Source organism: Antennarius striatus, chromosome 3 (genome assembly GCF_040054535.1).
Source record: "Antennarius striatus isolate MH-2024 chromosome 3, ASM4005453v1, whole genome shotgun sequence".
NCBI lineage: Eukaryota > Metazoa > Chordata > Actinopteri > Lophiiformes > Antennariidae > Antennarius > Antennarius striatus.
The window spans coordinates 13141489-13169442 of NC_090778.1; the positions used below are offsets into that span (position 1 = coordinate 13141489).

Consider the following 27954-nt stretch of genomic DNA (forward strand, 5'->3'; position numbering starts at 1 on the left):
ATTTTCTGTGGTTTTTGAACAATGTTGCCTGCCCACATACATTTTCCCCATTGTTCTCACAATATTTCACAGATTTCTTTCTACTCATTTACAGTAAATTGCATGGTACACTGGACAAATACAAAACAGGATAGTCACTACACTTCTCTCTATAGCTGCCACTGTACTGAACGCAACAAATGCACATTGTTAATGGATACTAAATGTTTTATTATGAAGAGAGAGTGATATGTATTTCAAAACATACAAACATATGTGAAGTCCTCCTGTCCGCAAAACTCCACTTTGACTCCAAGAGAGAATCCATTATAGCATCCATGATGACTTATTCTCTTGTCATGCGTTGGGCTTCTTTGCCTTTTGTATTGTGTCTTAGAATTATTTCCTCATCTGCCAGATAGCCATTAGGTGGACGTCAAGGCTGAAAATGCCACTTCTCCTATTTCATGCCACTCCGCAGCACCTGATTGGCCGCAATGAGCATGACACTGATGATGAAAGCAATAGCGAAGGCGCATATTAAGCTCTTGCGCACACATGTTTGCTTGACTTGCTGCGTTGGGCTGGAACCTGGAAGGAGAGATGAAGAGGTTGGTGTGAAGGAGGTTAATATTAAAGTCCAGTAAATCAGGTGTTATTTATTGCTTGAGGGATATCTATTAGTAGTTTCCATGTGAAAAAACTCATCACAAAACCTATAATTACATGTGCCAACAGTTATAAGGGATGAACACAACCAAACAGATTCATTTTCACACTTGTATGCTGTGTAACTACATCTAGATTGAAATGCTGACTAGAGTTTTGGAATAACAAAGCAAATGGATTGATACCTGACTGGCATATTACAAGTTTCTGATTAAAAGTACATTCTTGAAAGTCTAGTGGGATTTCTGTTTGTTTGTTTTTTTTAATTGGAGATTTTGAAACTGCTTAAAGGGACAGTAAAGTAAGTTTTAAGTGACATACTGTATATGTTATTCATCATTATGAAAAATAGAAGTAGAAATATATTCTATATATGTAGCATCATCCCTTTGGTCAGAAAAGCTTAAAATCTGCACCGCAGCAGCTTCCACATTCAGTGTTCACGGGGGCGTCATACGTCACTGGCGACCAACTTAGCTCGGCAGCCATAGAAGATAATGCGATCCACGATGCAATTAACTCCATAAATATCATGGTTACCTTCGAGGTGAACGGTTGTGTCAACAGAACATGAAGAAAACACAAAGACAAGGACCTATCATTCTTTAGAATATCTTCTGGGAAGCTAGGAAGGAGATGGAGAGCAAGGATGAACAGGGTCAATATGTCCAAGGATCCGAGGATCTTCATGAGCACTTTACCTTGGAGGATTTCCAAAGAGATTTGAAGGTAAGATCATTTTCTGACAACCCATAGTATTTATTCTGAATTCCCAAGGTTTAGTGGATTATTAATTTCTGGAGCTACTTGAGGTATTGTATAAATCAGTGACGTGTGGTCAGGGGAGGCAAGTGAGGCACGGCCTCACCTGCCGTCATGAAAGAAAAAAGTGAGCTAGGAAGGAGATGGAGAGCACGGATAAACGGTCAATATGTCCAAGGATCCGAAGATCTGTCATGAGCACTTTACGTCGTAAAGCTCTGTTGATCTGTGCTCACCATCTCCTTCCTAGCTTCCCAGAGGGTATTCTAGAGAACGATAGGTACTTGCCTTTGTGTCTTCTTGGTGTTCTGTTGACACAACCATTCACCGCGCAGGTAAGGACGATATTTTTGGAGTTAATCACGTTGTGGATTACATTGTTTCTTATGGCTGCCAAGCTATGTTGGGCGCCAGTGACATATGACGCCCACGTGACCACTGAATGCTGAAGCTGCTGCAGCGCAGATTTTAAGCATTTCTGACCAAAGGGATAATGCTACACATATAAGAAAAAATTTTTTTCTATTTTTCACAATGATGAATGACATATACAGGTATGTCACTTAAAATTAACTGTACTGTCCCTTTAAAGTAGCTCTTGATTTTAAAGTAAAAAAGAGCTAACTCATAATAACTAACCAAGAACTGTTTTTTGAAATAGAATAAAAAGATGATAATCAGCGTCACCAAATAACCCTTTGTAAAAGGCCCGTTAAAATAGAATTGCAGCCTTTCAAATAACCATTTTCCATTAAATTCCTGTAATATAGTAATGAAGTTGTACTGCCCTTTTTTTAGTGAACACTTTTTTTTCATGAATACTCCCACACTCTTTCAGTTAGAGACTGATTATATTTCATGCAGTAGCTTTCAAATGAGCTCTAGAGGATTGGGTTCTCCAAAGAAAATCTGTGTAGGTGGATAGCGCTTTAGAAACAGTAGTAACCTCCTCAGGTGAAGAGAAAGCTGAGGGGCCACAGCATTTCATCCTGTGCACTGCTTATAACTGACGTCAATGAACTTTTGCCAAATCAAAGATGCGAATCAAACCTATGACTTCCATACTGGATCGGTCGAGGCCCAGGTTAACAACGACCGCCATCGGCGCTGTTGACCTACAGGGCGCCGGTGGAAATTGGACTACTGTTGGTCAAAGAAGGAGAGGAGGAAAGTGTGTTCGCACGAAGAGAGAGAAGAGGAATGCCAAGAGTATAGGACTGAGAGTAGGGACGTTGAATGTTGAAACTATGACAGGAAAAGGTAGAGAGTTGGTTGATATGATGCAAAGGAGGAAGGTAGACATACTGTGTGTCCAGGAGACCAGGTGGAGAGGTGACAAGGCTAGAAGTTTAGGAGCAGGGTTCAAGTTGTTCTATCGTGGTGTAGATGGGAAGAGAAATGGAGTAGGAGTTATCTTGAAGGAGGAGTTTGTTAGGAATGTCCTGGAGGTAAAAAGAGTGTCGGATAGAGTGATGAGTCTGAAGCTAGAAATCAAAGGTGTGATGTTCAGTGTTGTTAGTGAGTATGCTCCACGGGTAGAATGTGAGCTGGAGGAGAAGGAGAAATTCTTGCTGGACTTTGATGAAGTGATGCAGAGCATAACTAGAAGAGAGAGAGTTGTCATTGGTGCAGACTTCAATGGACATTTTGGTGCAGGAAACAGAGGTGATGAGGAGGTGATGGGCAGGTTTGGTATCCAGGAGAGGAACGCAGAAGGAAAGATGGTAGTTGACTTTGCAAAAAGGATGGAAATGGCTGTAGTGAATACTTTCTTCCACAAGAGGCAGGAACATAGGGTGACCTATAAGAGTGGAGGTAGGAGCACACAGGTAGACTACATCTTGTACAGACAGTATAACCTGAAGGAGATCAGTGACTGTAAAGTAGTGGTAGGCGAGAGTGTAGCCAAACAGCATAGGATGGTGGTGGGCAGGATGACTCTGGTGGTGAAGAAGATGAAGAGGGCAAAGGCAGAGCAGAAGACGAAATGGTGGAAGCTGAAAAAGGAAGAGTGTTGCATGACTTTTAGGAAGGAGTTAAGACAGACTCTGGGTGGTCAGGAGGTGCTTCCAGATGACTGGACAACTACAGCTAATGTGATCAGGGAGACAGGTAGGAGAGTTCTTGGTGTGTCATCATGAAGGAAAGTAGATAAGGAGACTTGGTGGTGGAATGAGGAGGTACAGGAATGTATACAGAGAAAGAGGTTAGCTAAGAAGAAGTGGGACACTGAGAGGACTGAGGAGAATAGACAGGAGTACATGGAGATGCAGCGTAAGGTGAAGGTAGAGGTAGCAAAGGCCAAACAAGAAGCTTATGATGACTTGTATGCTAGGTTGGACAGTAAGGAGGGAGAGACTGATCTATACCGGTTGGCAAGACAGAGAGACAGAGATGGGAAGGATGAGCAGCAGGTCAAGGTGATTAAGGATAGGGATGGAAGTCTATTGACAGGTGCCAGTAGTGTGATGGGAAGATGGAAAGAGTACTTTGAAGAGTTGATAAATGTGGAAAATGAGAGAGAAAAAAGACTAGAAGAGGTGACGGTTGTGGACTAGGATGTAGCAAAGACTAGTCAGGATGAATTGAGGAGGGCACTGAAAAGGATGAAGAGTGGAAAGGCAGTCGGTCCTGATGATATACCTGTAGAGTTTTGGAAGTGTCTAGGAGAGGTGGCAGTAGAGTTTCTGACTGGGTTGTTCAACAAGATCTTAGATAGTGAGAAGATACCTGAGGAATGGAGGAGAAGTGTGCTTGTGCCCATTTTTAAGAAGGGAGATGTGCAGAGTTGTGGCAACTACAGAGGAATAAAGCTGATGAGCCATACAATGAAGTTATGGGAAAGAGTAGTGGAAGCTAGACTACAGATGCAGTGTTTGCTCTGAGGATGTTAATTGTAGTTGTTTGTTGATGTTTTTGTAGGTCTGGAGAAAGCTTTTGACAGGGTGCCCAGAGAGGAACTGTGGTATTGTATGAGGAAGTCTGGAGTGGCAGAGTACATGTGTGTGAATGTGAGGGACCCAAGTGGAAGAGTGAGGTTACAGGGAGAAGAGATCAAGAAGGTGGAGGATTTTAAGTATTTAGGGTCAACAGTCCAGAGCAATGGAGAGTGTGGAAAGGAGGTGAAGAAGCCTGTACATGCAGGATGGAACGGGTGGAGGAAAGTGTCAGGTGTGATGTGTGATAGAAGAGTTTAAGCTAAAATGAAAGGAAAGGTGTACAAAACTGTGGTGAGACCAGCGATGTTGTTTGGTCTAGAGACAGTGTCAGTGAGGAAAAGACAGGAGACAGAGCTGGAGGTAGCAGAGATGAAGATGCTGAGGTTCTCTCTGGGAGTGACCAGGATGGATAGGATCAGGAATGAGTACATCAGAGGGACAGCACATGTTAGAGGTTTTGGAGATAAAGTCAGAGAGGCCAGACTGAGATGGTTTGGACATGTCCAGAGGAGAGATAGTGAATATATTGGTAGAAGAATGCTGAGTTTTGAACTTCCAGGCAGGAGGCCTAGAGGAAGACCAAAGAGGAGGTTTATGGATGTAATGAGGGAGGACATGAAGGTAGTTGGTGTGAGAGAAGAGGATGCAGAAGACAGGGTTAGATGGAGGCAATTGATTCGATGTTGCGACCCCTGAAGGGAAAAGCTGAAAGGAAAAGAAGAAGAAGAAGATGTGCATCCACAATGTGTGGGTGCAACCAGCACATTGATTGATGAAAATTGATTGATGTAGCACTGAGTAACCAGTGAAATGGAAGTTGCTTGGTGTAATGACAGATTTTCCACTGAGTAAATGGGAGGGGTCTAAGTAAAAAACTATGTAAAGTCCCATCCTTAAGTCAGAGCTGTGATGCCATAGGAAACTCATCATTTGTAATTTATGCAAACAACTGTTACTGTTTTACCATCACCCCTAACTTAAAAGTCTTTAAGACAATATCAAATTCAAGTTGAAAAGAGTAACATAAACAATCCTGGCAAATTTAACATTCACTTCATCATCATCATGACTGTGGCACTTGGACATGTGCTGGATCTTGTTACACAATGTTTTGCGTGGAGTGTATTCAGTAAAAGAACTCAAAATGTTCCTGAAAATTCTGCAAATACACAGTTGATTGCAGATGCTCAGTGATAAATGTTTCTCCTTGGCTACCATGAAGCATCTCAATGAACTGAGGCCCCATATCCACGCAAAACGAGAAACTCTTTTCCCCTCTTTTCTGACAGTGTGTCTTCAAGTCTAAGCCCATAGTCTTGTTGTTCTTCATCAAACAAGAGAGAACTGGCGTTCTTTAGCTGTGCAGTGAACGTTCACACAGCAGTGCACTTAAACCTTGTGTTTCAGCATCTGAAAATCCTCAAAAACAGAGTCAATCAGTGCATTGCTCAGTTTAAATCTGCAGTATGCAATGGAAACTAAAAGGCTTGTCAATGCTAGCCAAGAAGAAACTGGAAGAGATCATAGAGGACCACAGCTCAAAAATAGGTGGACACAATAACTAAAGTTCAGTTTTCCCAATGATAGCACCTTTACTCTTTTTTCTATTGTACTATATATGTGCATCCGTTGGCGGTTCGAGGGAAAAAGACTGTACATTTTTAACCACATTTTAGACAGAGGTGACTCAAGACTTTAATTTGACAGGGTGTCGTGTCTGAAATAAAGGCTGAGAAGTTTAATTAAAGCACAGGCGGTTCTCCCTTACTGTCTATATCAACCTGGCAGTCCTCAGGATTCTCTATGTGGTTCTCCTCAGTCATGATGATGTTCTCGATGTCTTTCATGGAGAGGTGATCACAGAAGGTGTCATACAGGAGCCTCTTCAGCTCTTCGACTGTTAGCTTTTGCATATCACACTGGCGATAGAGATTTCAACATTAGAATGGACAAGTATGCTAATTAAAATACATGCATTTACCACACACAACATACAGTAGACGCACACACACATAATACTCAAAGGAAGAGAAGTGAACAATAAAAGAAATAGCCAGATATCAGATGTAAATACGGTACATTGAAGTGTTCTTTGCAGTTTAAGTAAAATGAATTCATGGAGATGTAAGTATGAAGTAGGGTGTAAAGTATCTTAGATGTTTTCTGGGGGCTAGTAATCTAAACACTGTCACTAACTTCAGATGTACAAACACAGTTAAAGTATAGTTGAAAGAAGAATGTGTAAAAAGCAAGACAGCTCAAAACTACTGTATGTCAATGTTAAATGAAGGACTTGTGCTTATTTGAGTTTCAGCAACTAAAGAATGGAGGTTCTGTATAATCCACACAGCAGTATAGACTTGATACTATTTATATGATTTGTAAGCCGCATTTACAAGGTATTTGAGTTTGGATTTTTTTTCCTACACTGACCGCACCAAAAATTCATGTAAACCTGCTTTGTCTTATCAATTTGGAGCTTTTGTGATAGAAATCAAGTTCTGTAATCACCTGGCTACTGTACAATAAAGGTGAATTTTTCACAAGCCCCCCTTGGGTTTGTCCCACTGAAAAAGTACAGTTTCATACCTAATTTAATTTATCTAAATAAACATCCATTTTAAATACAATAAAAATAGGATTGAATGTTAAGTAATGAAACTGTAGCCACAAAGAAATTTACAAAGACATCAACTCAATGTCTTGATGGAGGATGTTCTTAATGGAATATAAACCTATTCAAGAATAAAATCCCCCATTAACCACTTTTGTGGATGTGGCAAAATAAATCGTTTCTCTTTTTTTTCTTTTTAGCTCAGTGGCAGAATCTAAATGTCGCCCAAGACTTTGAAGTATGCTGCAGCTGTGTCTTCACCATTTATCGTCTCTCTAATAAGCAGAAAATGAGCAAGTGAATAATGAGCACCTTCCAAAAAACTGAGTCAAAGTCTGTGCCGCTGAATTTATCAGGTAACCCCGCCGCAGTCAGCTTTGGTCCCAAAAGAGTGACAAACTCCTCAAAGTCCACCTGGCCATCACCTGTGGAAAAGAGGCAGTGGTATTTACTGCTGCTAGTTTTACTGAACATTAATGTCTATTATGTGGGCAAATACAAAACAAACTCGTTTCATGCTTTCTTGACTTAATATTAGAAAAAATCCTAACTCACTGTACTGTGTTCACCTTACCATCCATGTCCAGTCTCTGAATGATGACCTCCAGCTCCACTTCATTTGGCATGTAGCCCAGGGAACGCATGGCCATCCCCAGCTCTTGCTTTGAGATGAATCCATTCCCATCGCGGTCAAACACTTTGAAGGCCTCACGGATTTCTGCACAACACACACACACACACACACACACACACACACACACACACACACACACACACACACACACACACACACACACACACACACACACACACACACACACACACACACATATGACATGAAGTGATGTGATAGAGCAGGATATAAATATGGGAGATGTTCCACACATTTATTATGCTGCACCAATGCCTGAGTCATAGTTATATGGGGACTGGCATCTTCGGAGAACAAATTGCTCTAGCAAATTGGCAAAAAAACCCAAAAAAAAAACACCAACAAAGAACTAAGATAAGGATGAATTGCCATCATTTTAAAGGACACTGTTCTCTTCTTTCCATGCTTTTGAAATTTTGGTTGGACGTATCAAAGCTATGCTGCCAAATATGAGGCTCTAATGCCAAAAATAACTAGACAATGCTGTGCTGTTAAATGAGTTGTGAAAAGTATTCAGATGGTTGTATTTTCTCTTGTAGAGTCCCACTAGTTAAATACTTCCTGAGAAAGGAAGACAATACACAAAGGTTGGAATAAGATTCCCAAAACAATTACTGCAAGCTCAAGGTGATTGCTGAACCTCTACTGGTGAGATTTTGCAGGTAATATGAAAGAATTAATCATTCTTTCTTCAAGTCACCAGTTCATTGCACAGCCACACATACGCAAACACCCACTCGTGCACACATTCACAGCTACAATCACTTTAAAGTGACCAATTACTGGTAAGCTAAATTCCATGTTATTGGAGGTGGGTTAAAGCTGGAGAACCCAAAGAGAACCCACGCAGATAGGGGGAGGCAACTGTTAGGCAACAGCACTACCCACTCCATCACCTTGTTGCCTGGATCAAATTCAAGACTGCTAAATACTAAAATGGATTAGATTTCTATAGAGCTTTTCTAGACACTCAAAGACGCTTTACATTGGATCCATTATTCATTCACTCCTCAGTCATACTTGGTGATGTTAGACTACTTGTGTGGCCACAGCTGCCCTGGGGCAGAGTGACGGAGGCGTGGCTGCCAATCTGCGCCTACTGCCCCTCCAACCACCACCGGAACAATCACACACATCCACACACCAGTGAATGCCCTACTGGAGGCAAGGACGGTAAAGTGTCTTGCCCAAGGACACAACGACAAATGACTCGGCAGGAGCAGAAATTGAACCGCCGATCTTAAATCATTGGACGATTTGCGATACGACTGAGCCACGGCCGCCTCAAAAAAGATACATTTGCTTTTTGACACTAGCAAAGGGGACTGTATGTGGGGCTCATCTGTGTGTCCTTCTTTCTTCTCTTTTCTCTGAATAGTTTTGATTTCTTTCAATCTTGTGCTGAGCGTAGCATGCATGTCTGTGTGAAATTAATCTGTTCTGGTGTGGGTTGCTGTAATTTATTGCAGTATTTGTTCAGTGGATGCTTGCTGCTTTGCCATGTTGACTCCATATTTCTGCTGCCCATACAACGCAATTGTCATACTGTTACTGTACATGTTTTGACCAAGACTGCCAACCATGCAACCAACTTCACCCTCAGAGAAACAGGGTTTTGGATTGTCCAGGCTAAGAGACTAGTTAACTGCCTCCTTGTGTCATTTGCTGTAAATGACAGGAGAAGACGAACAAATTATGGCAGATTTACCTTCTGAGAGCCTAAGAATGGGTTCGCCTTTTTTTATATGTGGGCCCTGGATGTCCTTGAACCATGGACAATCACTGCCAGACACACCAGAGGTCGTCAAGTATCAATTAAACCATGGACAATCGTGTTCACTTGCATGAGCTCAAGAGTTGTCTACATCAAAGTAATTAAATCCAGTTGTATAAACGCATTCAGACATTTTTTTTGCGATCTTAGGACTATCCAACACTTGTGCTCAGACCATGGGAGGAATTTTGTAGAAGCTGAGAAAGACTTGTGTCTGCTTTTCCCTGCAGATCCTAGTATGCAGAGGCACCACACCATAATGAGTCCAAGATTTCATGACACCAATCTCCCAAGTTATCTTTTTGTTGAGAGGACAGAAAGTGACTCAGCAGGAAGTTTTAAAACAGGTAGGCTTTAGCAGCCATGTCTCTGTTCAGTGGGATGCTATTGTGGTGTTTGCGCCTGTAGAAACCACTGTTGTTTCAGTATACAGTATCTCCTCTTTGCAATGCTGAAAATCACAATTTGACAGCAAGTCATACTTCATTTCTAGATGACCCTTGAGTCAGGGTTAGCTTTGAGCTCTCATCATTTTCTCTAACTTGGGAAGGCAACAAAAGAAGGGAGCTCAAAGCTAACCTTGTGGAGTGTGGATTGCTGTCAAATTGTGATTTTCAACATTGCAAGAAGGACAGCATACTGATTGTTGCTCATTCATGACATGTCTCTTCCAGTTCTTCAGACTTTGGAAGTGCAATACTAAATCATTTGAAGAACGTTAGTTTGAGATATACCGATAAAACTGCATTAAACTGAGTCAGAAAAAGAAAACACATACAGAAGCTGAAGCTCCTCCAAAACACATAAAATAGTAAAGCAGCACTCCACTGCTGGACACATTAAGCAGTGAGTGGAGGGTGACCCCATCATTACAAGAGTCACAGTGAGTAGAAGAAATCATAAAGTCGTTAATTTTATAACGCAGATGGAATTCCTCATTTATATAGAATCCACAAGATGTTCGATTCACTTCTTTTTTTCCTAAGTGCTTGATTTGCAAAATAACAGAACAGAGCAAGAGAGCTTAAGATAGAGAAGTTTTAAATTATAACATTACACGACGTAATTTTGTTAATATGCATGCAATGGAAGTAGAAATCTAAAAATGTATTCTTCAATGTTGCAACCACACTCATATTCTTTGAAAAATACCTTATTCTGCTGAGACCTTATTATGGAAGTCTGACAGACCATTATAAATCAGAGTAAAGTCAGAGTAAAGAATGTGCAATTATATAGAGGATCTTTAAATGACTAATAAAAACAACACAAGAACAAAATGATATTGCTCGGTAATGTGCAACTTATTGTGCAGTTCACTGACATTAATAGCCCGCTGCATGGCCTCCGGATGCAAAAGAAAAGCCTTTCCCTTCTCGGTTACTGCCACATTGGTTGCTGTTACTTAAACATAATAACATAAACTTATTTTATCATTCCACTGCATAGGCCAAGGACAAATATTCCATTGGAATAACAAAGCAAGAACTATTGATTAAGGCAAGAAACACTGTGTGCTGTTTTTTGTATAATTAGCTAACACAACATAAGAAGATTTTTATTGTAATCAAGTATATGTCTGCAAAATAACAATCCTGCTACAGGGATAAGGGTACAAGGCAATCACACGGTGGATTATATCTGGCAATGCAATATTTAAGGCCAGAGTGACATTCACTGCACCTATTGCTTTTCCCTGCAAAATGTCTTTCTAGAAATGTAGTTTCAATCATTGAGAGCCACCAGTGGAGCTTTTACTCTTTCCCTTGATGTCATCTTAATGTTTATAGAATAACAATGCATCAGAAACCACCTGAGGACTTAATCCATCTGTTTACCCTCCAAAAAAGTAATGTTGCATCCACGTAGAAGGAAAACACTCTTGAATTAGGTGCCAAAATAATTTTAGTAAATTATTTGTGTCCCCTGAAAGTATTATTTATTGATGATACACCTAGGTGTGGAAAAAATAAATAGAGGTGAGTCGTTTATAGTACATTCAGTGAAAATAAAGACATAAATATTTATCCACAAATTAATGGAAGATTTTTTACTTATAAACCATTTAAAGGACATAATAACTCATTTCTAGAAAACCTTAACATACATGCTATTATAAATACATAATCAGAGCTACTTGCCCTTGCTTTAACTCTACACGAGTGCATCCACAATGGAATATGTAAAGCAGGTCATGCATAACCCTAAATTATTAATAAAAAGAGGCTGACAAATCATCTAGCAAAGTACTCTTTCTTATTTGACCACACATCCATATATAGTATTATATCTATGAGAGGTATGCTCAATTGTACTCACGTAGTACAACTGCTGTATATTCCCTCATTATTAGCAATAAAATGTGCCAATTACCCAGGTATACAATAGTGACTGAAAACCTGAATGTCAAAATGCAGTGGTAAAGCAGAAGTTACTGTATATACCTTTGATTGATGTATACTTGCATGTATGACATATATCATCCTGCCCAATCAAAAGACATACAAATGAATCACCATTTAGTCATGTTGTTTGGAAAAAAATGAATAAATGAATCTAAATATGAGGCATACACACATAACAATAATAAAAAGTGAGTCAGTAGCTGCACAGACTTAACATGTTCTTAACACAACAGAAGATGACAAGCGGATCAGTGTGGCATCCACAGTAATATACAGTAGTTGCTCTACTGATTCAAGGAATGGAGAAGTGTGCTGGTGCCCATTTTTAAGAACAAGGGAGATGTGCAGAGTTGTGGCAACTACAGAGGAATAAAGCTGATGAGCCATACAATGAAGTTATGGGAGAGAGTAGTGGAAGCTAGACTAAGGGCAGAAGTGAACATTTGTGAGCAGCAGTATGGTTTCATGCCAAAAAAGAGTACTACAGATGCAGTATTTGCTTTGAGGATGTTGATAGAGAAGTACAGAGAAGGGCAGAGGGAGCTGCATTGTGTTTTTGTAGATCTGGAGAAAGCTTACGACAGGGTGCCCAAAGAGGAACTCTGGTATTGTATGAGGAAGTCTGGAGTGGCAGAGAAGTATGTTAGAGCAGTGCAGGATGTATGAGGACTGTAAGACAGTGGTGAGGTGTGCTGTAGGTGTGACAGAGGAGTTCAAGGTGGAGGTGGGACTGCATCAGGGATCAGCTCTGAGCCCCTTCTTGTTCGCTATGGTGATGGACAGGCTGACAGACGAGGTTAGACAGGAATCTCCATGGACTATGATGTTTGCAGATGACATTGCAGTGAGAGCAGGGAACAGGTGGAGGAGAAGCTAGAGAGGTGGAGGTTTGTCCTGGAAAGGAGAGGAATGAAGGTTAGCTGCAGTAAGACAGAGTACATGTGTGTGAATGAGAGGGACCCAAGTGGAAGAGTGAGGTTACAGGGAGAAGAGATCAAGAAGGTGGAGGATTTTAAGTATTTAGGGTCAACAGTCCAGAGCAATGGAGAGTGTGGAAAAGAGGTGAAGAAGCCTGTACAGGCAGGATGGAACGGGTGGAGGAAAGTGTCAGGTGTGATGTGTGATAGAAGAGTTTCAGCTAAAATGAAAGGAAAGGTGTACAAAACTGTGGTGAGACCAGCGATGTTGTTTGGTCTAGAGACAGTGTCACTGAGGAAAAGACAGGAGACAGAGCTGGAGGTAGCAGAAATGAAGATGCTGAGGTTCTCTCTGGGAGTGACCAGGAAGGATAGGATCAGGAACAAGTACATCAGAGGGACAGCACATGTAAGAGGTTTTGGAGATAAAGTCAGAGAGGCCAGACTGAGATGATTTGGACATGTCCAGAGGAGAGATAGTGAATATATTGGTAGAAGGATGCTGAGTTTTGAACTGCCAGGCAGGAGGCCTAGAGGAAGACGAAAGAGGAGGTTTATGGATGTAATGAGGGAAGACAGGAAGGTAGTTGGTGTGAGAGAAGAGGATTCAAAGGACAGGGCTAGATGGAGGAAATTGATTCGCTGTGGCGACCCCTGAAGGGAAAAGCCGAAAGGAAAAGAAGAAGAAGAAGAAGAAGCTCTACTGATTCAAGGTGATGATGATAGACACTACCAACAAGGCGAAGCTCTCCATTTAACACTCTATCTAAGTTCCAGTCCTCACCTATGGTCATGAGCTCTGGGCAATAACCAAACAGATAAAATCACAAACACAAGCAGCTGAAATGAGTTTTCATCAGAGAGCGGTTGGCCTCAGCCTTAAAGATAGTGTGAGAAACTCATAAATCTGGGAGATACTCAAGGTAGAGCCCCTGATTTTCAGCATCAAGCAGAGCCAGGTGAGGTAGTTCAGGCATCTGGCCAGGATGTCTCCTGGATACTTACAAGGGACGTGTTCCACGTATGTCCATCTTGGAAGAGACCCAGAGGCAGACCCAGGACTCGCTGGAGAGATCATTAGGAATACTAATGAACAAATGAGGCCAGGCCAGAGGATCTGAGAGATCTACCATGCATTACATGTCTGTGAGATGCATCGCTAATAAGTGAATCAAAATCCAATAGGAAAATATTAGAAAACATTACAAAATTGACAGAGCAATGGCAAATGCTTTAAAACAGGTGTGAGATGTGTAATGGCTGCAGGGTGGAATATAATATAATCTTAAAGTTTTTAACTTGGTCCTTGGTAGTGACATAGCTGTTCAGGCTTTTGCCCATAATGTTTTGGTATCACTGGTCTATTGGTTTAACTGTAAAAGTTGTGTGACATGCCTGTTTATGTGATTTGTGCCAATCAATTAAAGGGACAGTTAATTTTAAGTGACATATATGTCATACATCATTCATTCATTCATTCATTGTCATGTACCGCAGCTGTATCCGCCATAGCGGGTCACGGGGAGCTGGAGCCTATCCCAGCTGGCATAGGGTGTGAGGCGGTGGATGCTCCGGGCACAACACCAGTGCACCACGGAGCCACATACAAGGACATACAAACATGCACACACACACTCACTCCTACGGGCAATCTGGGACCGGCCAATCAACCTGAAGTGCATGCTTTTGGAGGTGGGAGGAAGCTGGAGAACCCAGAGAGAACCCACGCAGAAATGGGGAGAGCATGCAAACTCCGCACAGAGCGGGACTCGAACCCGGACCCGCCGTGTTGTGAGGTGACAGCGCTAACCACTGCACCACTGTGCCGCCGTCATTCATCATTATGAAAAGAAAAATTTGTATATGTGTAGCATCCTCCCTTTGATCAGACAAGCTTAAAATCTGCGCTGCAGCAGCTTCCGCATTCAGTGGCCATGTGAGCTTCGTACGTCGCTGGCGACCAACTTAGCTTGGCAGCCATAGAAGACAATGCGATCCGCAACGCAATTAACTTTATAAATATACTGGTTACCTGCGAGGTGAACAGTTGTGTCAACAGAACATGAAGAAAACACAAAGACAAGGACCTATCATTCTTTAGAATATCTTCTGGGAAGCTAGGAAGGAGATGAACAGGGTCAATATGTCCAAGGATCCGAGGATCTGTCATGAGCACTTTACCTTGGAGGATTTCCAAAGAGTTATGTGTATATATATATATATATATACATACATATATATATACACACATATATATGTATATATATATATATATATATATATATATATATATATATATATATATATATATATATATATATACTGATTATAATCCCCACAGGGAAATTAGTAGCACACTCTAGTTAGTTCAAATCAAATCAAGTCATGCATATATATTTGTATATATATATATGTATATATATGTATGTGTGTATATATATATATATATGTACAGTATATATATATATATATATATATATATATATATATATATATATATGTACAGTATATGTGTGTACAGGCCCTAAACACAAACACACACGTGGCCTGTATGCATGCAGAGGAGGTAGATTGGCGGGCAGCTCCTTTATTGGTGCGCCCTAAATGAGCAACTTGTAAGGGGGATGGCACCTTGCTCAGGGGCGCCTCAGCAGTGCTCCGGAGATGAGCTGACACCTCCCATTGTCAGCTCACCTCCGAGTGTTCTTTTTTGGGCGGGAGCGGGAAATGAACCGCGGATCTTTGAAGCATTAAACGACCCGCTCTAACTTGCACACTACCACTGAGCCACTGCCGCCCCCAACTACTGGAGGTATTGTATAAATGTTTTTATGACCAGATTATCACGCGATTATAGCACTCGCGAAAAGTAAACAATATTAGAAGTGATAGACAGGTCATTTGAATTGAAATAATGTCGTCGTCATCAGAAACTGAAGACGAGTTCCCTGTGAACCCACCTGGGGGGTAATTCATTCATTTTCTGTGTGTATGGAAAAGTTAATCACGCTACCGATGCAAACGCGGTACTCCTGACCATTTACATTTAGGATCCAAAGAGAGACCTATCAGGTTTAATGTCTAGGTAGTAAATTTATTTTTGTTTCTATCAATAACTATGAGACCTAAAAGAGCAAGTTAATAGCTTAGTCAAATAATTTAAAATTCTTGAATCATTCATCAAGTCAGACAAGACCATCAGTCTAATAGAGTATATTCAAAATATTTAAGTAACGTGAGGGAACCTTGTGTGATTAATATTCATCCATTCATTCATTTTCTGAAACTATTTATTCTTTGTATGGTTCCGTGGTTTGGAGCCCATCCCAGCTATCCCAGCTCGGAAGAGGTTTATATGCTGGACAAGTTGGCAGTTCATTATAGGTGATTAATATTTATTGGAATTTTTCAGATGTCTGAAATAGGCTATATCATTGGCAGAATAGGCAGAAAGTGAAGAAGATGTATTTCTCTATGTTCATTTATTTATTTAATTATTTATTTATTTATTTATTTATTCTTTCATGTTGACAATACAATGGAGAATAGCTGATTTGTGTCTCTACGACTGTATAATTGACTGTCAGTATTTTAGGTCTTTATTGTGTTGTAAATTTTATTATAGTGTTTGTCCTCAAAACTCCTATTTCCAACTCAGCTGTAATTACATGTAATTACATTACTTAATTAATATAGATATAATAAGTTTGTTGTTTCTGGATTAAACTTGGTTGCTGTATAGGGCTCCTGGACTGCAAGTTCACTGAGGAGGTGACTTTTTTTGTTGAACGCCTGTGGTACTTGCTTTGATAAACAGAGGTACTTTTTGGTCTTTGAAAAGATACATTGTTATGTGGCCACTTGTGATGTGATTCAATAGACGATGAAAAAAAGGATTGTACCAAGGATTGTACCTGTATATCTGATCTCACAAGAAAAATGCATAGTGTGGTCCCTTCACACTACTCTCCTACAATGTCTCTCTGCTGCAGCAGGGATCCAGTGCATTTTACTAATATACATCAGAAATGGAGTGGATTCCTGTTGACAAAAAGGAATACTTTGAATCCTGATAAGGGTGAAATTTTAATGGCATAGGATAGAGAATCAACTCTATATTTTCCTCATGACAAAAAATATCATCCTAGTTTCCCATATAAATATATCAAATTAAGAAGTATTCCACATTAAATGGAGGGAATTAACTTTCCTTGTAGTCAAAGAACAGAAACCATGATAACAAAATGTTACTGACTTTTTTATGCTTGGCTAGTTTAAAGTTTAATTATCTTTCATTCTAAATTTAGCATCAGTGAAAACTGATTACATTTGGTAAACTTTGAGCAGAGCAGGCGAATACGGGGGCTTCTGTAGTGGTGAAGTGTCCATGTATGTAATCCAAGGACCGGTTTGTGAAACCAGAGATCCTGATCGCACCAGAACAACATGCAACTTCTTGTAGCATTACTCTGCATGGGTGATTGCAGCACACCCACTCTATGTAAGACCTTGTCAGTGTGAGAAAAATACAGCAGTGTGTGTGTGTGTGTGTGTGTGTGTGTGTGTGTGTGTGTGTGTGTGTGTGTGTGTGTGTGTGTGTGTGTGTGTGTGTGTGTGTGTGTGTGTGTGTGTGTGTGTGTGTGTGTGTGTGTGTGAACAAGGTGACTATTTTTAAACACCCATACCAACCTTAATCAATCTCTAGTTGTATGCAGGCTGACGTGGGTACCAGGAAGATTCAAATATTACCATAACAGGCCTCTAATAAGTCTCTGGAGTATTCAAGATGGGAATATAAGAGTGTTTAAATCATCCTTTTCTTGAGGAATAATCCAATCTCTAGTTATGGGTAGAAGCAACTCCCTCCATTATGAAATTTAAAGCACTTTAAAGCACTAAAGCAAACAAAATTTAAGCTTTAAACAATTTGCAACAACATATGATTTGTTTGTCTAGGATGGCTCAAACAGATGTTGACAGATTTGCTGAATACTAAGAGATACAGTTTGTGTCATGGATAGAAACACAAAACTGCATTTTGGGAAAAACCTGAGAGGTAATTGTCATTTTTCTGTTACAGCTGTTTTCCTTAACACAAAATTTATAGACAAATTCTCCCTTAAGCTAAATGTTTTAATGGTGAAAGAATAATAAGTACAGGTGTTGCTTGTAGAATGAGTACGAATCTGGCAAATGTAGTTGGATGAGCCCAATGCTTTGAACCGGATGTTCCTAGTTACAGTAATGACAATGATTATTGTTATCTTTCTTCTTATAGCTGATAGCAGTTATGCTTGTGCCTCATAATTCAGTCATGTATGTACATATGTTAGTCCTGCTGCTACACAGCAACAAGGTCCCAGATGTAAACTCCAGTTGCCCCAGGTCCCAGTCAGGGGTTTATGGTATTGTGTCACTCGTTCCGTCCTTTTCCTTTTTTTTTAACCTTTTCATTCTGATTATTTGCCGAATGAATGTAAGGATGAAGAAGCTCAATTCTCACTGACAGACGCAACACCATCCCTCAACATATTATTGTGTAGTCATTCATTCATTCATTCATTCATTCATTCATTCATTCATTCATTCATTCATTCATTCATTCATTCATTCATTCATTCATTCATTCATTCATTCATTCATCTGTCTTCTTGGAGCCGAGGCGCTCATGTATTGAGTTATGCTGGAGCCTATCCCAGCCGACAGCAGACAACAGGCGGGGTACACCCTGGATGAATCTTCAGCTCATCCCAGGGCCACATGCTGCTTTGGTGCTATTTTCACACCAGCAGCTGTCTGACGACAACTTGTGGCTGACTTGCGATGTTTCTAGGTCGCTCCAACCTCTGAGAAGTGCTTCATTTGTTCTCATATCTTTAATCACCATCTATGTCAAGTAGCACTTTTCAAGATACTGTTCATCCCATACTAGCAGGTGATACAACTGGAAGAGTCACTTTGAGACCTATTTCTCCCTGTTTCTCTGTCAGGTTGTTTAAGACATCGCTTCATCATTAAGGCAGAGTTGCAATGGTCAAGGATTGACAGAGTGACAGGCAGATAGGGGGAAATAGATGTAAAGAGCTTAGTCAGATTATTTAAAGAGGTGGGGAACTGGCCTGTCACTTCTTTTCACCCTGACGAGACTCAAACAAATCTTGAGTCTATAACACCTCTGTTTATGTGGGAGAAAAACTTCCGTATGACCCTTGATGCAACTTGAACGACAATGAGAATATTTTTAATAAATTAGAATGCCCAGAACAGGTCAGATAATGACACAAAAAACATTTAAAAATTACAACATTGTGCAGTACTTATAGCTATTGGAACAGCAACACCATAGTGACAATATATACCCTAGTTTTTGTCTTTCACAGATACAACTATGTTTTCAGTTGTGCTGTTCATTCTCATGTCGACCACATGACTGGAGTTTACAAGCAGTTTTTCTGTGCATACAGGACCCAATGGTATGCTAATTCTTTAATATTTCTATTGTAGTGACCAGAATATCAAGTGTTTAGGAGTATTTCATTTACTTCTTCCCAGCATTTTCCCAGTGCAGAACACAGTGTCCTGTGCAGCCTTGTAAGAAACTACACATTCATTTACTGTGTATATGCACAGACTTGCCATCCAAAAAATTATATTTGTTGGATGATATCCTATAATTTGTCCTGTTGAGACAGATTATATTTACTGTCAACAAGCGTTTTATAAATGATTATCAGGAGAATGATACTGTATATCATAATAACAAAAACATACAATCAAAGAGCAACAACTTGAAAAATGTTTTTTCAGTATAATTGCTAATGAAACCGAAAGCCATTCAGAAGCAGGTATCTCTTGTCATTTAGTACTACATTTTAGATTTTTTTTCAATTTTTTATGAGAAGTATGAATGCTTTTGTAATACTTGTCAGCAGGGATTCAGGAGAGCAAAGCTTTTCAGCGTTAATCCTTCAGAAATAGGGGGTGATCAACTTGGGGTCATGAGCAATGCATTTAGATTGGCCCAGACATCAGATCTGAATAAAATTGCGTGGTGTTTCAGCCCGAGTCATAAAAAAAAAAAAAAAAATTATATTTTGAGAGGAACCCAATGAACTTTTTCTGGATTTTGTGTGAAGTCCTAAGAGGGGTTTGTCCTTTTTCGTAAACACAATATTCAGAAATGTCTTCGCCTTGATAGCCAACTGGCTAAGCTAGCTGTGAGTTTGTTCCAAATTGTTCCCTGTGCCGTAATATAGTACCTGTTTTAAGTCGATGTGTTACACTTGTTTTATGGGTAATGGCTTATGCACCCCACACAAAGTTCTCAATTTTCCATTCCACATTATTGAACAAACTACAAATTGTTTAATATACCTAATTTTCTAAAAGCTGCTCCAAAACACATTCACAGGCTCTCTGTGAAAAGTGTGCCCCTTGTTAGGATATTCTTACACCCACCCCTGACTGAATATAGGTAGGATGCTTTCATTGAAGCAGCACATGTGCAATGTTACGGTCTATGAAATTTAATCTTCCAATCCTGCTTCTGTTTCTTGTCTTCATGCAAGTGTTTTGACATTATTTTCTTGAAAGCTTTAGAGGCCTGTCAGGTACTTACTGTACATACAGGAGAACATCACTGTAGGATATGTCGCTATAGGAGAGAGTGATCATTGATCCACAGTTCTTTCGTCATCCTGAAATAATTTTTTAATCACTGTAAATTCACAAATCCAACACTCCCAAAGTCAAACACCAGTAATACAATAGGGTTTTATAGCTTGTTAGCAAAATCTAATAAATGATTACCAAATAATATTTGAGTCCTTCCCTGACGCTTAACATGGTTGTGTTGCTGTTAAAGGAAATTAAAAGGCAAAAGTGAAATTGGACTTTGTTGTTTGTGGAAAACAATGGTATTATTATATAATGCACAATTTTGTTTCAGGACAGTTAACACTCATGAAAGACTTCTGTTTTTTGGGGGGATTTATTTGTTTTATAGGGGGTTTTTATATTTGTTTTTCTTTTTTTGTTAGTGAGAATGAGACACTCACATCTATGCCTGGGGAACAAATTGGTCAAGACATACAATTTTCAAGAAAAATAAGGTGTTTTGTTTTGTTTTTGTATAAGAGCAGTGATTGGACAGTTTGACTTCATCGCACAGAATCTTGCTAAAAGCAGTCGATAGCTGAAATAAACAGCACAGAGTGCTTCATTTTCTTACACACATCTGGTTCATTTACGTATCACAATAAGATCCAATGCACTAGCACATCTGCTTTCATCATGATTTGCAATTTTGTAATTGTGTTGTCCAAATCTTCTGAACAGCATGTGCTCTATAATGGTTTCAGCTGACCCCTCAAAGTACACACCCACAATACCCACTGATTCTACACTAGCAATACATTAGAAACATCATTTCTGTCTTGCCAAGCAGATGCTGATGTCTTTAAATATCTTCATTTGTATTCATGTAGGAATTTTCAAAGGACTACATGTCAACGCTGCACCTCAGGGCAAAGGAATGAGTCAAATTTTTCTTTTGCAGCTACAGTAGGAGTCGATCTCAAACATGAAGATCTCCTCACAGGCAGTTTATGCCATCAGGAACACAGTAATGTCAGGATGGTTTTTTGAGGTTCCGTCAGTCAAAGCAGTTTGCAACGTCCAAAATGTTTTTAAAAAAATTAAGCTTCATATTAAATTTGAGTTTACATTTGCAATTGAACTCAGGGTAAGTGCAGCAAGGAAGTTACAATGTCTCTAGTGTTCAGAAACATATTTGCGACTGAAATTCCTCCAAAAACAAGATTTTGGATTGTGGGTCTAGTATATCGGACGTGCACCTCTAAAGAATATGAAGGTCAGGCTAAGTGTGATTTTTATGTTTGATTTTTTTTTCTTTCACGTTTTCAATGCAGGTCATGGTTGAAATAGTGACACAAGACTTACAGCAAGTTTTTTTTAAAAAGAATTGTTTTGCCCAATATAAGTATGATAAAATACTTTTGACAAGCAGTTAAAGTGTAAAATGTTTACACTTCAGCTGTTTAATGTTCATCGGTGTGTAAGCATACCAGAAAAAGGCCCAACTTGTTTTGCCTTAATTTGGCACAGGTCTGATTTCCTTCAAAACTGTGTGAAGAAAACAATCCAGCATCTTCAAAGTCATCCAATAGATCAAATACATATCAGATTTGTGGCCATGGAACAGTAATGACAGTCTAATTAGTATTTGCATGCCTTTTTGCAAATAATACAATATATATTATGTACTTGGAGATGTAGTCACCATCACCAGCTGTGTAGTAAAACAAAATGACCAGAGAAAAGAGACAGAAAAAATGCAAATTCACTGTAAGCATATCAATTTTGTTTTGAATACCATTGTTGTTTCACAAATATGATGTTTGTTGTTGTGATCCAGATGAATTAGTAAAAAAAAAAAAAAAAAAAAAAAAAAAGCAAAACACAACGCAAAAATGTATGAGTTTAGGCCCAACATTTCCAAAGACAGATACATTCTCTTTGGAGATGCAGGTCACTTGTAAATATGAATGTGATCCATGAGCGAAAGATCTAAACTGCAATGAGGCTTGTAATGTGAATGCAGTTGTGATCATTCTTGAGGCTGAGTTAGATGTCTGTATCCAATTTCATGGCAATTGATCTAGTAATTTTTGAGAAATTTCAGTCTGGATCAAATATAAGATAGAAAAATACTGACTGATCAATGATGTTATTGTAGAAGCAAATGTTGTTAGTGTTACTAAAACTCAAGCAATTTTAATTTTCTCCTTTCCAGCAATACATCCATTGAAGCCAATTCCACCACAAACCTCCTGCACACATTCATTAAAAGAACATCATTTTTTTTAATTTACAAATAAGACAAGGCAAAGAGACAAAACTTCCTGCCATCACTTATATTACAATGGAGATTTAATGTTCAATCATATTGGTTTCATTATCACTTCCATTCGGTCACATTTCAACTTCTTGTCTACGGTTAAGGGTGACTGCCTATTGTTTGATATACAGCTTAGGCACGTTCCTCTCACTACACCATGTAACGTGGAAAAAAAGAGAGATAACTGTCGACTGTGTTGGTTTTACTTGCCATACAGAGTTAGTTTAAAATGCTTCATGAGAGATTTGTTCCCACCGGGGTTCTATGACAGGTTTGACTTTGACGTTTCTTTCACTCACTGATCATGAAAACACTTTTATAACCAACCAAACATTAACACTACAAAATGGGGGCATATATTGTTCAGTGTTTTAATCTAAGGAATCTTCTGGTTCCATAATCAGAAAAAAGATTCCTGTAACAAACATTATGCCATCAAAGCTTTATTTAATTTTCCTGCATTTGCATTGAAGTCTGCAAGAACACGAAATTAAGAATTTTTTGATTTGTGTTGACATTGGATTTCAATCAATCGATCGATCGATCGATCAATGAATCAATCAACTTTTATTTGTATAGCGCTTAATCACATCAGCAGACATTTGAAAGTGCTTTAACAGACATAGAAACCCAACAGAACCCTCCAGAGCAGAAACAATTGTTTTCAAAGAAATAATTATGAAATAGATTCTGGTAACAGGATGGTTACAATATTAAGTTGTAACTCATATTTGTGGCCTTTGCCATATTCATTCTACATTTTTGTTCTAGTTCTTTGAGAAGTTTGCTTGTGTGTATCAAATGGATGAATTTACCTCATGATTGACTATATATTAATGAATTTCATTTTCATGCTCGGTCCCCAATAAATAAAGGTTTTGAGGTTTCTGTGACACTATCAGAAACAAACTGAATTTGGCTCATTTCATTTGATCAGAGTTAGAATTCAGGTCCCCTCTGTCATCAGTAGAGTTTATTATGGTCATGAGACAGGGGTGAAAGATTTTTTTTCCAACAAAATTGGAAAAATGGAAAATGACAGAAGAAAAACAAACAAACAAAAAAACCTAATCTCTGGGGCTATTTTGCAGCTTCCAATACAGCTGTTGTTAAAAAAGCTAGTCTGTCCATTCTATCTGTGCATATACTAACACTGAGCTCTGCATGTGTGTGTGTGTGGGGGGGGGGTGTATGTGTGTGTGTGTTCATGTGTTTTCATGGTGGAAAAGGTCTCAACTACTGTATATCAACCTCCTGTAATAGGACCTGGTTATTTTTCTCTTGTGTGGGAGGGGAAATGAAGAATCTAGAGTTAAATTCAATTTACGATTGCATCTGTGTACATTAAGATTCTTGCTGCCACACACTTCTACCACACACGCTCACGCAGCCCTAATCGAGCATCACAAAAATAGTGTTTTGTTCCAATTATAGCTGTGACAGCTTTCTCTTCCACAAAGTATAGCACCATTGGTCCAGTCCCCAGGGTGTCTAAGCTAGTAATTGAAAATAAAGTCCATGGTTATGTGTACCAATAGGGCTTGCGCCTCCTGTCCACGTACTGTATATGTTTTTGCACACACATATTCACTAATGTGCATTTTAGCTATGTGACAAAGCTCAATCACCCTGATGGCTGAGCTGATGCATGTGACACTTAAGCTTCCAACTGATTTCCATCCTTATATATACTGTATATACATATATACACTCACACACACATATACAGTACGTATATGTATATGTGTATATACAGATCTATATACAGTATATATCTCCCCACCTTTATATTTGAATAAGCTCACTTGAAAGTCTCACGCTGTCATACTGTCACCAACTCCACCCGTCAATCAAGCGCCCAACTAATCACAGCGCATCTGCCAGAAGGAATCACGTGAACAAAACGGCGTAAGGCATCTGGTGTGTTAGGAGAAGAAATACCTATACATGGAGTTCCCGGTTAACATAATTTCACAGAGTCATAACTGTATCAATTTTCATGTTTTTGAGCAGAGAGTCCAAACAGCAGGAATGAGACAGAAAACGGCAACAAATTCTGAGTGAAACTCTGACTGAAAGAGATGAAAGGATTGCGTCACAAAAAGAGAAGTACTACTTAGCCAGAGCCAATGAATGTGGGGTATACAAAAAGTATGTCTGTTTACACAATGACTGCTTTGGCCAAAAAGGAAACTCTTATATTTGAAACGTCCGTCCTTTTGCCAAGAGCAGGGGGTGAAAAGTTTTCTAAATGCTGTTGTACCATCGTCAAAAAAATGGGCAAAACTCAACTGAAAAAGCTTAAATCACAGTTTTTCTTTGCCCGTTTATATGTGTTTATTAAGTTTCCTTCCAGCCTTGCTCATGTACGCAATCAACAACCAATCTATGGCCAAAACAACAAGGAAACATCATCGGACTGTCCAGTTGTGTTTCTGCTGCAGACTGTTGAGTTTATCAATGCTCCTCCGATGAAGACGAGCTGAATCCCTACTGTGATCTCATTCTGTATGGATGATTTTGAAAAGTCTCTCCACCAGATTACAGACTCAACGGAGGTCAGGATGGCGTCGGCATCATAATGGACCTCCTGGTTGGTTCCCAGTGTCCAACACTCGCAACAGGATGTTTCCTACTCTGGAAAGTTACATCATCAAAAACTTCAACTTTTATTGTTCTAATAAAATGTAGAAATCACTGCTCAGGTAGTAAAGTAATCTAGAAGGAATATGCGTTAGCATACATGGCATCACCGTGTCAAACGTTGTGTTGCAGCAAAAGCTCGACTAGCATCAGTTGGGTATTGTTTAGCTGGAGCTCTCCATGTTAGCAGTGTAATGTTAGCTCCATAGAACAAGGTAGCTATTTATTCTTTTCATATGTTTGGTATGAAGTCTGATATTATTGTTTTATTGTGGAATTTCTACGATATGTAGAAATGTAGTTTTACAATTTAGGTCCTGATGGGCCGAATCAGAAGTTACAGCTTAGAGAAAATTAAGCTACAATTAACAAACCCATCAACCCTGGCACATTTATATGCTACTTTTTTTTTTTTTTTGCTTTGCGACAGAAAATGATGCATATTTTAGCAACACTCTGACAAAAACAAGGACAGCAATTATGGATGTCGTCACTGACACTACTTTTAGAGTCTGCCTCTTTCACAACCTGTAAGACTTTCCTCACAAGGGATCACTAATACTCTACAACAGCTGAAGAAAGCTCTGCTGATGCTGAGAACTGTGCATAACCTCAGGCTCTCCTGTTCTCTCCACAAAGCACTCCATTATTTCTCTACTGCTCAAATTCCCCCTGCATGTTGAGCAGTAAAGCCCAAATGGCTCATTCATTCCTGCGACGGAGTGACTGCAGCAAGGCGGTACAAGTGGACCTGACTCATTAAAGTCAAAATGAAATGCTGTGTGGTTGTGGCACTCAAAACAAGATTGTAAATTAAGGTGGGAAACTGAAGAAGAAAGTAATTTTTCAGAATTTCAGCAATCACAAGTTTTTTTTCTAGTGTCACCATAAATGATTGGAAAGTGACACAGTCATTGTCCCGTGATGGCACTTTACTAAAAATATATATCTTCCATTAAAGGTTCCTGTAAATCAGAAATCACATGACATTAAAGCACTGGGTGATGTAATGTTACTAACACAGGAATGTCATGCAAAGACTGTTTTTGATACTGACATTTTGACATTTCCTTTTCATCATGGACTCAGTTTGTTGGGTTTTAAACCACAACAGGTTGGTAGTTGTATGAAAAACATACAGAACCTCAAAACAGCCTAACTTATTTTGCAACCTTTTTCACATTTTCTGGATGTTGCTGGTCTTGTATCGATTAAGAAACATGTGCCAAATCCAAATCATATTTAGCGACAACTATTTAGTTTTTCTAATTAATATCAACCTCAGCAGTGAATAGGAATCCTATTATGTGTAGAACCCTGAGTCTTTGCATGTGTTGCGGATGCAAATGTGAGAGACAAAGAGAAAAACAATGAAGTAATTTGTGGCTTTGTAATTTCAAATTTGTTCAACTACAGGTTCAATTGATAGCTAATTTATGACGTCTTCCAGAGAAATTCTGCACCGTGGTTGGCAACATTTTTCAAAGGCCCAGCTTGTCTGACACATAATTGACACATAAGCACTCCAGTCAGAACCTATTCGGAAATACAGACATTTTAAAGGTAAATTTGCGAGCTGATATGTCAGAATCTGTGTTCAAAGTCCAAATTGTCAAAAATATGTCTAACTGTTGTTTCCCTGTCTATTCATGCATTATTACCGATGATGAGGATGAGAGGTGCATGAAAGAAACAATTCAGCAGGGACGTGTCAAATACCTTACAATGTCACATTGCTGAATTCCAGGCAACCACAAAAGAACCTACTGTCAACACTCACTCTGGTGCTTGAACAATGTTCCAGGGGCTGCATATAATAATGTGCAGATGTGCCAGGTTCACATCCCAAGTTCTCCAAGGTTTAAATATTCTCAGGGTGCTCTCTGGAATGCCACCATATGCTACGTCGGTGCTATTAAGGCTTGATGTGTAAAATAATGTAGAATAAAACATTTAATGTTAGTCTAATTCATCATAGGGTTACTTTCCTTTGGTAGTTCCACTTAATAGTTGAGGGTGTCACAGTCTCCAGAGGATATTTTTATTATTATTCACACTTATGGTCATTATGACCATCACAAAATCTGTAGGCCAGTGAAATTTCATTTTCATTCAATAACTTCAGATAATGCCAGGGCATCACTGCAATCCTTAAGCGGGCCTTGAAGCTTCACAATTACAATCAAGCCTGAGTTTATTTCATCAAATCAGTCCTACACTGGCAGAAGAGGCAATCAACTATATGTATGAACTGCAAATCTGTATCACTGAAGAATGAATGTACCTATTTCTGACAATGTGTGAGATTATTTTTGCACATTCTTTCCCAACATCGGAGGGGGGGGGTATGAAACTGTGAAACGGGCCTCTTTAAGTTGGAAATCAATTACAGTATTTCAAATCTCAGGTCCGTGTCGTGAGCGCTGTCCAAGGTGCCGAGGCTCTGCAAAGAGGCGCTCCACCTCAGGGGCATACAAACGCATACTCTACCATGACATGAGCCTGTTCTGTATAAACAGCTCCTGCGTGTGCCATACCACCCCCAGGTATAAACGAATAGACAACATCTCACCTTCAACTTCGTCCTCGGGCAGATTCACTGGTGCGCTGTAGGAGAGGATGTCGGGGATGGTGCACATCCCACGGTACATCAACGTGGAGGTAATTGGATGCATCGGCAT

At 39.4% G+C, this 27954-nt stretch overlaps 1 protein-coding gene across 1 annotated transcript; it reads right to left on the reverse strand.

Annotated features, from left to right (window-relative positions):
• Window positions 1–429: 429 nt before the first annotated feature.
• Window positions 430–27954, reverse strand: LOC137593044 (calcium-binding protein 7). The gene is made up of 5 exons (XM_068311628.1): window positions 27846–27954; window positions 7538–7681; window positions 7276–7388; window positions 6118–6268; window positions 430–570 (listed from the first exon to the last, which is right to left on the reverse strand). Exons 1-5 carry the CDS (start codon window positions 27952–27954, stop codon window positions 440–442), a joined length of 648 nt encoding a protein of 215 aa, XP_068167729.1. The 3' UTR covers window positions 430–439.

What these genes read in the sequence shown, in the direction of transcription:
- LOC137593044 (XM_068311628.1), bottom strand. Translation starts at nt 27,954, where the DNA reads ATGCCGATGCATCCAATTACCTCCACGTTGATGTACCGTGGGATGTGC. An exon ending in TCAGAGACTGGACATGGATG is followed by an intron (nt 7,389 to 7,537) that starts GTAAGGTGAACA and finishes TCTTTTCCACAG; the next exon opens with GTGATGGCCAGGTGGACTTT. An exon ending in TTGACTCAGTTTTTTGGAAG is followed by an intron (nt 6,269 to 7,275) that starts GTGCTCATTATT and finishes CTCTATCGCCAG; the next exon opens with TGTGATATGCAAAAGCTAAC.